The following is a 10,083-nucleotide window of genomic DNA, read 5'->3' on the forward strand; positions in this document are numbered from 1 at the left end:
TGGCCTACCCAGATTGTATCATGTGCTAGATTTGAGTGGGGAAGTGTGTCAAATCAATAAATGAATAAATTCAATAAATGCCTATAACAGCTCAGGTTTCTACTGCCTCTCTGCTCCCCTCGGATAAGGGAAAAGTGGAAGGGCAGTTAAATCAAGGGCGGGTGGAAGGACTGCCCCAGGCAGAGCGGTGGGGGTGGGGGAATTTCAGCCTGGGAGGTAGTGGAGGGTGTGGGGGAGGGTCACCTAAACTCAGCCGGAAAAGGGAGGTAAGTAAGCCTCCTAAGGCCTTGTGTGCTGGTTTGAGAGGACCCCAAACCCCTCCCCACCCCTCCGAGACTTTTGTACTAGACTTTTTAAGTCTCCTCACCCCACCCTCGTGCTCGCTGCCCCTCTTTCACCGCTCTCGTCCAGCCTCCCCAATGCCTGGGGCCTACTTAAGCCTTAGTGCAGGGAGTAGGAGTCTTTCTCGGAAAAGTAACTTCATGATCCTGAAGGTGTCTGCCTGTGATCCCAGCTACTCAGGAGGCTGAGGCAGGAGGATCACAAATTCCAGTCCCAAATAGGGCAATTTAGTAAGACAGTGTCTCTAAATAAAAAGTGCTGGGCATGTAGCTCAGTGGTAGAGTACCCATGTACGTCAATCCCCAGTACCCGAAGAAAAAAAGAAAGAAGAAACACGTTAAATTGTAGGAATTTCATACCCAGAATACTGTTCTCACTTGGTCACTTTATTGAGTTGGCGACGTCTATTCCTCCGACCACGAAAACCTCTGCGCCTGTGGTGCAGGCCCTTGCGAGAAGGAGGGGGCCCGCGCCTGTGGTGCAGGCCCTTGCGAGAAGGAGGGGGCCCACGTTTCTTCGATTTTCTTGATTTGGACTAGAAAGGCAAAATAAGTTGATAAATAAAGAGGCCCTGCTGGGAAGGTAACGGACAAAAGGAGACAAGGATTCAGTAAGGAAATTAAATTCCTTAAGCAGAAGGGAGGAATATTCAGTTTGCTGATGGGAAAAGGACAAGCCACATTTGAGGACTCTTACTCGGAGGCTCACAGTGGATTTCATTGAAGCAATCCGCTTGGCTTCTAGCGTCATTTTAAGCATCTTCACTCGGTTCCTCTCTAAGATCTCACACTGTGTGCGAAGAGCACCTAAGAACCAGAAAAAGGCACTGCATCCCTCCTAAAGTGGACCTGCACCCTGTCCCCCTTTTTCTAGATTCCTGTGATCCCACCTACCGTGGTACACTAGTCGCACTATACATTTTCCACCATATAGCTATGTAGTGCCATCCATATTCTTCCCTCTCCCACCATACTCCTTACCAACCAGTTGGGGTTCTGGATTCTTCAGGAGGGGCACAATAGCTCTGTAGGAATTCGCAATTCCGGTTCCTGTGAACACAGCAGTGTGCTATCCCAGCATGTCATCTAGGCTGCACTCTTCTGAAGTCTAAGATATCAGGAGTCTAACACTAAATACTCCCTTGAGTTGGTTTGTCTTATTTCTTTCCCTTAGGAATGGAGATAAGGGGGAGTTGTGAACGCTAAAATGGGGGAGGCGTATGAACCTAACTGCCACAGAAACAGTGCCCTGTCTTAGCCTTCCTAGAAATGGTCAATTTGGATCTGGAAAAAGGTGTCCTATTTTAAGGACAAAGGTCATTATCCATCTTCAGGGCCTTACTGTATCTCTGGGAACACTCAGACCTCTACCTGGTGGCCCATGCAACACCTTACAAACGTAGTAAGTCTCTCGAGGTGTAAGGAATTTGCTGGCATATTCTCCAGGGGTCTTCATCATGAAAAACATCTTCATTGTCCCCGATTCATCACACAAATCGATGATGTCTGGAGGAAGGCCACAAGATAACTGGGGCAGTTGAGGACAGACAATGAGAGCAAAAGGGACCAGGGATCCTCCAGACTGGGTTGGAGGAAGCTACAGGGATATGAGGAACTCTCTTCTTATCAGGAGAAGAGTTTAACAACTAAACATGATTCTCCAGCTTCTGACCTTGTCCATTAATACCCTCCCCAAACTCACCTTGTTTATTCAAGCCCACTTTTGAGCGGGTGTAATGCATCAACAGGAGGACAGAGCAATTGGTATTAACCAGAAACTGCTGATTATCTGAGAAGAGATAGGATGGGGTATGCAGGCCCTTCTATAGTTGCACCATCTCTGTGATCTCCACTGCCCTCAACCCTCCTCATGCCCATTCCCAGCTCTGTGCTGCCCCTCACCTCCATGTTTGATGAAGATAAACATGCTCTCACAATTGTCTCACTCTGCAGAGAGCACCTTGTCCAGTTTTCTGAAAGGAAAGTGTTCTAGATGGCCTGGTGGTGAGGCCAAGTGGGCCCATGGGGTTAAGAGACTGGAGGGGCAGATAGATTTCACAGGCTGAGGAGGTCTAGGGGTGGGGCCTGAGGCCCAGGTGAGGGATTGTGAGGTCAGAAGTGGTAGGTGTAGCAGAAGGTGGAGTAAGGCTAAAGAGAGGAGAACTTGGGTGGGGTCTGTAAAAGATTTGTTGGAAATGGCACACAGGGAAAGGGAACACATGGTAAATGCAAAACTAAACCGGACTGGGAATGACTGGAAAAAGTAACGTTTCCCGAACAGTACTCCTTTCTACAACATGACTTTACTTATTTTTCCCCCCCTCACACCCTGACTCCCACCCTCATTACACCCCGTATTTCCCCTGCTCCCCGCCTCTATGACAGACATTTTTGATAATTATCAACAGAAACTTTATTTCTCATTCATTCCAGGAACAACTGAACGATAGGTGGTATGAAGGAGGGAAAGAGGGACAAAGGGAGAAAGAATACTATAAAAAGGAAGGGCCAGACTGGGGGATATGAGAAACATGGACAGGGCAAAGGGGCAGTTCTCAAGTAGGGGATGAATGAAGGGGCAATTACATGGGGCACCAAATCCAAAACTCACTACAGGAGTCAGAATGAGAACTGGCCCAGATCAGAAGGGTGGATGACAGGGAGTTAGTAACACTTAGGGCTATAGGATGCTGGGCTTCTGTCAGGGAATTGAGACTCAGGTTTTGGGCTTAAGGGTGTAACATGGGGGAGCCCGATCGTGGGGCTGGCTGCAGGAGGAACCCCCAGGCCCCTCCCCTGGGCCTCTCCTTTTGGGGGCACCTCACTGACATGGCAAAGCCGTTCACTGTAGTCTGGTTGCAGGCTCTCAGCCAGTCCCTTAGACACACCACTCCAGGCCTAAAGACAGATATCTCCAGGTCAAAGGTCAATTAGGAGCAGGAAGCGAGACACAAGCTCTGTGCCAGAGGAACTCTCTAGATGTCTGTAACCACTGTGATTACAGACGAGACACCCAGATTCCTGAGCCCTCAATGCCACTGTTTTCATCTGTCTTGCACAATCTATAATCCATTCTTCTGTGTGTCTCTCTCCGTCATCCAACCCCCATTTGGTTGGCCACATCCTGACAGTGCAGGGCCCCTCCCCCTGTATTCTGAACCCCCCTCCCCCACCAACATCTATCTTGCTGGCCAGCAGTTGGCAGTTGATAGACTGCAATATGTTTATGATAGCATTCTCACCGAAAAGTTCCCATGGTATTCAGTGACCAGATCCTCTAGGTTTTTGAGGGTGGGGATTCGAGGCATTGTCCTGAGAAAGAGGGAATACGAGTACATAAGTTAAAACCCTGTTACCCCTCTTCCAGTCTTCTGAAATGAAAGGATTCTGTGGGGTATTTTTGTGCCTGTAGCTTCCTCCCATCACCATACTTTCTTGATACCCTCATTCCCTAGTGCCCTGGAGATCTTGAAATAACCCTCCTTCACTCTTCCCAACCACCCTACTTCATTTTTTTTAGCTTTCTGAAATCTCACCGTTCCAGCCAGCAATACACAAAGAAGAGGCTAATAATCAATCCCATGGAGCCAACAGGGATAAGCACGGCTTTGGTTATAAACAACCACGGATTCTCTGTAGAAAAAAAAGGAAAATGAACCTTACTCTGTGGCGCCTCTACGACAAGGGTACTAGGTGTCACACAAAACACACTCCCTTATACTTAATCTTCACTACAGTTCCTGAGAGGAACAATCATTATCTACATTTTACAGATGAGGAAACAGAATGAAAGAGTGGTCAGTCTGGTTTCAAGGCCATCTTCACCATGCAGGCTCTCCGGAATGCTGGAGAGAAATCATACACATTCCGTATCTCCCTCGAGCACCCTTTGGCCTCCTCAATCCAGTCTCCCTACTCAACAACCCACCCCTACAGAGAAAACCCCTGCATCCTAGGAGTTGATGTCAAACATGAGGGGAGGTGAAGCAACATGTTTGGGGGCTTACGAATAGAGAGGAAGAGCAAAAGACAGTGGTGTTGGAAAGATTAAAGTGGCCGGGATTTAGCTCAGTGGTTCTGCCGCCTGCCTCGCAAGCACAAGGACCCAAGTTCGAAACCCGGTACCAAAAAAAAAAAAAAAGAAAGTTTAGGGTGCTGGGCTTATGGATTGGGATCATATATTTGGTCTATTTTACCCTTTGAAGTATTGCTTCCCCAGTGGACTGGGTGGCTCCATTCACTCCAACGCTGAGCACTTCCACAGAGAGGGTTAAAGCGGCTCTGAACCCGGAATGTATACAGTTTCTGCCCATCCACACTAGGAAGGGAGAAGCTCTGCTTGTGATCCACTTGTTGCTCCTTGAGAAGAAAGAGGGCGAGAGAAAGGTGAGCATATATAAATGGAGGAAGAATTAAAATACCTTCTTGCCTATGCCTCAGTGTCACCTGTCTCTTCCAAGTTCTGGTTCTTCCCAGTTCCGAAGAAACCTGTTTCTGGTTTCTCCCCTCCTCTGTTTTTTAAAAAATGTATTTATTTCTATTATTACATGTTTGCAGTACATAATGATCACATTCATGGGGGGGTGTACATGAACACAACGCATCTTAATTCTTTTTTGTCCTCCTCCCCTCCCCTCTCTCTGACCTTTCCCTCCTGTCTTAACAATTCAAGCATGCCTCTCTCTTTACTGACTTGAATCTAATGCCTCCCCTCCAGATCCCCTTAATGGCTTGCATTTGTTTACTCTTCCATCTGGTTCCAGAAAGAGTATGGAAAGGGACTCCCACATGAGAATTCACTGATGATGATAGAGAAAAGGAGTTGGAAGAGGGTAGAGGGTGAAGGAGCATAGGAGCTGGGAGGCAAAGAACAGGAGCTTGGTATAAGGTGTTTCTATCTGGATTATTGAATGCTTTATCTCCATGTGCTTGGACTTAGCTGCTGCATTCATGTCCCCAGTCACTCACAGTCCAGCTGCTATCCCAGTCGCTCCGATACTGCACCAAATGCTGCAAACAGCGGTCCAAGGAGTATCTGTTGCTCCAGCTCAGTTCTAACTGGGATTCACTCAGGTTGCGAAGTGTTAGATTCTCTGGAGCCCAAGGGATCACTGGAGATATGTATGCATGTGTGGTCATTACCCTGGCTTAGACAAGTCTGGTTCTTAAAAGTAGTTTCCCATCGTCCCTCATCCCTTCTGCATCCTGATCCTCTACCTCTTCCTTTCCTTATACCACAATGAGGAAAGAACACCGCTCCACTGGCTCTAATGCCCCACAATAGCCTTGTCCTCTTGACCTCTGCTTTCCAAATTACCCAGGTTCTGCAGTTTTAGCTTCTGTTCCATCTGCCTCCTGGGTTCTCGTGGGTCCTGCAGCTGGACAACAAATGTTTCATAGAGACGGATCTCATTTTCTTGCAGCCAACAGCCGGAAGTGATCTCTTTTGAGAACAGATAGTGACCACACTCCTGGACTTTATAATTATCAGAGTTCTTGTACCTAGAGAAAGGTTGGAAGGAAGAGGAATAGTGGGGCAAATTTGGGTACTGCATATGTCCACAGCCTAACCTATCTGACCTGAACTAACCCGTAACTTATATCCCAGGAGAAAACAGAAGGGTGCCTGGGAGGCTAGCTACCCACTTTCTTGGTCTCCTTGTAGTCTCTCTCATCCACCCCACTTCTTCTTCCTCCCCTGTGCAATCCCCTCTTCCCTTCTCATACCCATATCGAAGAGTCAGGTTGGTAGGCTGGGGCTCAGAGCTGCTATTCCAAGTGCAATTCATGTACTCGCCATTGAATACAAAGCACTGAACCTCTGGGAGGGGCAGGGTGGAAATGTTGAGAGACCTGGGGGCTTCAGAGGTCAAGAAGGAATCTAGGTTGGGGAGAAAATAAAGTGGGAGAGGAAAAGAGAAGAAAGGATAGGAAAAATAGTGAGACAGGCAACCTTTCCCCTTATCCTCCCCATTCTAATTTTCAATTCTCCCTGCATTGTTATGAAGGCCACTGGGAGGTTCCAGATTTCTGTATGGTCCCTTCCCATAGCCTTCTCACCAACCCCCTCCAGTCCCAGATTCCCCACCAGCTGTGGTGTCTTCATTCCCACTGGGCTTGAGGACCGTCGGGTTCAGCCCCACCCCCAGCAAAGGTAGCTGCAGGAGTAAGAGGGATCTCAGTGGCAATGATGGCTTCAACATGGCGCTTGTTCTTTGTTCCCTGGGTGTGTGTAGTCTGTGTCAGGAACCTGGGCCTCTAACCCTCTACCCCTCCCCACCCACACATTTCCTCCTGTCACAGCTTCCGGTGGAAAGAACCTTACAAGCCAGGGCTTTACAGAGGGTGTGGCAAATGTGTTCAGAGACACAGACTAAGTTCTTTGGGAGATTAGGTGCTGCTCTAAGGTGGAGTTAAGTAGAGACTAAAGAGGGTATATAATAGTGTCACAGGGGCTGGGGAATTAGCTCAGTGGTGTTGTCACCTACCTCACAAGAGCAAGGTCCTGAGTTCAATCCCGGATACAAAAAAAAACAAAAAAAACAAAAAAAACAGTGTTACAGCCTACAGAATCCTAGGAGAGATCTCCTTACTTCCACTAGCACCATTCCCAACCACCTTCTCTAAGTCATTATCTTTTATTTTATATGTATTTATTGTTTTTTTGAGACAGGGTCTCACTATGTAGTTAAGGCTGGCCTTGAACTCACTCTATAGCCCAGGCTGGTTTTGAACTCACAGTGATCCTCCTGCCTCAGCCTCCTGAGTGCTGGGATTACAGGCGTGTGCCACCACACCCAGTTGTCTAAGTCATTATCTTTTTTTTGGTGGGGGGGGTACCGGGGATGAACTCAGGTCCTTATGCTTGCGAGGCAGGCAGCGGAACCACTGAACTAAATGCCGGGCCCTAAGTCATTATCTTTTATAGTGGAGGCTCCAATACCACCCCAATCCTATACTATGATCCTTTCTTGGCTCATTCACCCTTAAATCTCTGTCAAAGCTGTACAATCCTGGGAAGATGGAAAATACTGTTGTGGCTCCTACAGGCAGGTGTACAGTTGTCTTCCTCTGACCTAAGCAAAACCAGAATACCTACTCTTAGCTGCTGCTTGAGCTGAGTCCCTGTAGAGATGGGTGAAAAGATCTCACTTAGAAATAGAAAAACAATAATACTAGCTTCAAACTCCCCATCCCCCCAAACCTGCTATCTCAGGTAATAGTATTGTCCTCTCAGTCACCCAGACTTGAAACCTCAGTATCCTCTTCAATATCCCCCTAATCCAATCCACCCTGCTTCTGTGGTGTTGCTCCCAGTAGTTTCCTCCTTTCCATTTCCACAGCTGTTGTGCTAAATCAGCTTTTCATTACCTCTAGTCACGATTATCACTGGAACCCACTAACTGCTCTTCCTTTCTAATTTTTTTTTTTGGTAGTGGGAATCCAACTCAGAACCTCATGCTTGCCAGGCAGGCACCATGCCACTAAGCTACATCCCCAGCCCTCTAATTCATTCTTTACTCTGTGACCAGACTTACCTTCTCCCAAACACAGAGCTGATTGGAGATGCTATTTAAAGAAATTACTTTGTCCCCACCTGTTAATATTTGAGGTGTTTGATTTGGTTTGGTTTGGTTTGGTTTTGAGACAAGGTCTCACTAACTTGCCGGGACTGGCCTTAAACTCGTGGTCCCCCTGCTTTGGCCTCCCAAGTGCTGGGGTTACAGGCATGCATCACCACACCTATCTACAGAAACTGTTTATCCAGATAACATTTATTGATTCTTTAATAATGTGCTAGACACGGTGCTTACATTTTGAGACTATACAAACAAATAAGGCACCCTTATCATTCTGAAGTTTATAGATAAGTGGGGAAGACATACACAAATAATACAATACAATGTATGTAATAAGTTCTATGGCACAGATGGGAAGACAGTCCAAAGTATGTGAATACAGAAGGAGAAGGAACTAAATTTACCAAGATGGAGAGGGGAGCAGTTCAGGGAAGCTTTGCTGAAGAGCTGCTTTTTGAGCGGAATCTTAAAGATGAGCTGGGCATCATGATACTCGCCTGTAGTCCTAGTACTCAGGAGACTGAGGCAGGACGACCACCACGAGTTTGAGGACAGCCTGGGCTACATAGTGAGTTCAAGGCCACCCTGAACTACACAGCAAGAGCCTGTCTCAAAAAACTAAAAAAAAAAGAGAGAAAAGGAAAAAAAGAATGAAGAATGAGTATAATTTTACAAGACAGATAAGGGGGTGGGTAGGACACCAGGCAGGGGAAAAGAGCACTTGACTGGGGCCTGGATTATACAGTCTAGGGTATATTGGTGTGTTAGAGCTGCCATAACAAATTATCCCAAACTTTAAAACAACAGAAATTTATTTTTTTTACAGTTCTGGGGGCCAGAAGTCTGAGATCAAGGTGATATATATCTCCATCCCAGGGGCCTTGCATGTGCTAGGAAAGAGCCCTACCACTGACCTACACCCCCAGTTCCAGTCAAGATGGTTTGAGAGTCTGTTTAATGCCCCTCTCTCCCAGCTTCTGGTGGCTGTTAGCAGTCCTTGGCCTTGTTTGATTTGTAGACACATCACTTCAACTTCTGCCTCTATTTCTTTCTTTCTTTCTTTTCTTTTTCTTTTTTTTTTGGTACAGGGATTGAACTCAGGACCTTGCACTTGTGAGGCAGGCATGGGTGCCACTGGCCAAATCCCCAGCCCCTACCTCTATTTTCATATAATCTCTTCCCTGTGCCTCCTTTACCCTTCTCTTGTTTTTTGTTTTTGTTTTTTCAGTGCTAGGGATCAAATCCAGGGCCTTGTACAAGTGAAGCAAGGGCTTACCACAAAATTGCACTGCCAGCCCATTTTCATTTATTTAGGGAGACAAGGCCTCACTAAATTGCTCAGGTTATCCTTGAACTTTAGATCCTCCTGCCTCAGCCTCCCAAGTAGCTGGGATTATAGGGATGTGCCACCATACCTGGAAGATTTTTTTTCTCATTGTGTTTATTGGTGCTTTTTATGTATACAGTACAGTTACATTTATCATTGGGATCTTGTACTTTTATATGACAGATCTTGGTTCTCATTTTTTCCCCATATGGAAGATTCTTAATTAATTATGGCTGCTAAGACCCTTTTGCCAAAGAAAGTCACATTCACAGCTTCTGAATGGATTCACCTTTCTGGGGGCCACCATTCAACCTACTATAAAGAGGGTATAATCCAGCCCTAAAGTCTTCAAAAGCTACTAATGGCTTTCAGGATGAAGTTCAACACCCAAACCGGCAAGGATATGGAGCAAAAGAAAATTATTCATTGCTGATGAGAATGGAAGACTCTGGGTTCATCCCCAACACCCCAAACCACCAAACAAAAACAGCAACAGAAAAACCTTCCCTATTTTCTGACTCTCTGTTGAGTAGATTCATTAACAATAACCGAAACTCAGATAAACCTCACTGGCTACACTACTGCCACCATACAAAGCTGGACTTCATCAACTGTAACAAATGTACCAGTCTTGGCAGGATGTTACTAACATTATGCATGGAGAGGGATATGTAGACACTCTCTGTACCTTGTGCTCAATATTGCTGTGAGCCCAATTTTTTTTTTTTTTTTTGGTACTGGGGATTGAACTCGGGTCCTTGCGCTTGCGAGGCAGGCCACCGAACCGCTGAGCTAAATCCCTGGCCCCCAAATTTGCTCTAAATAAATTTTTTTT

General features: G+C 46.4%; 2 protein-coding genes across 2 annotated transcripts; both read right to left on the reverse strand.

Moving 5' to 3' along the window:
* Positions 1-715: 715 nt before the first annotated feature.
* On the reverse strand, positions 716-2,701 carry CUNHXorf65 (chromosome unknown CXorf65 homolog). Its single transcript, XM_010607924.2, has 6 exons — positions 2,244-2,701; positions 2,044-2,130; positions 1,713-1,847; positions 1,323-1,391; positions 1,039-1,148; positions 716-877 (listed from the first exon to the last, which is right to left on the reverse strand). Exons 1-6 carry the CDS (start codon positions 2,266-2,268, stop codon positions 716-718), a joined length of 588 nt encoding a protein of 195 aa, XP_010606226.1. The 5' UTR covers positions 2,269-2,701.
* A 62-nt stretch (positions 2,702-2,763) lies between these two features.
* On the reverse strand, positions 2,764-6,589 carry Il2rg (interleukin 2 receptor subunit gamma). Its single transcript, XM_010607923.3, is given in 9 exon segments — positions 2,764-3,140; positions 3,143-3,239; positions 3,584-3,653; positions 3,878-3,974; positions 4,538-4,700; positions 5,310-5,452; positions 5,659-5,843; positions 6,069-6,222; positions 6,430-6,589. Coding segments are annotated over 9 exon segments (1,107 nt in total). The 5' UTR covers positions 6,545-6,589; the 3' UTR covers positions 2,764-3,057.
* Positions 6,590-10,083: the final 3,494 nt, after the last annotated feature.

The sequence above is a fragment of the Fukomys damarensis genome, unplaced genomic scaffold (genome assembly GCF_012274545.1).
Source record: "Fukomys damarensis isolate Sample0158 unplaced genomic scaffold, DMR_v1.0_HiC HiC_scaffold_39, whole genome shotgun sequence".
Taxonomy (NCBI): domain Eukaryota; kingdom Metazoa; phylum Chordata; class Mammalia; order Rodentia; family Bathyergidae; genus Fukomys; species Fukomys damarensis.

What these genes read in the sequence shown, in the direction of transcription:
- CUNHXorf65 (XM_010607924.2), bottom strand. Translation starts at nt 2,268, where the DNA reads ATGTTTATCTTCATCAAACATGGAG. An exon ending in TCCAGAACCCCAACTGGTTG is followed by an intron (nt 1,149 to 1,322) that starts GTAAGGAGTATG and finishes TCTGGTTCTTAG; the next exon opens with GTGCTCTTCGCACACAGTGT. An exon ending in AATCCACTGTGAGCCTCCGA is followed by an intron (nt 878 to 1,038) that starts GTAAGAGTCCTC and finishes TTGCCTTTCTAG; the next exon opens with TCCAAATCAAGAAAATCGAA.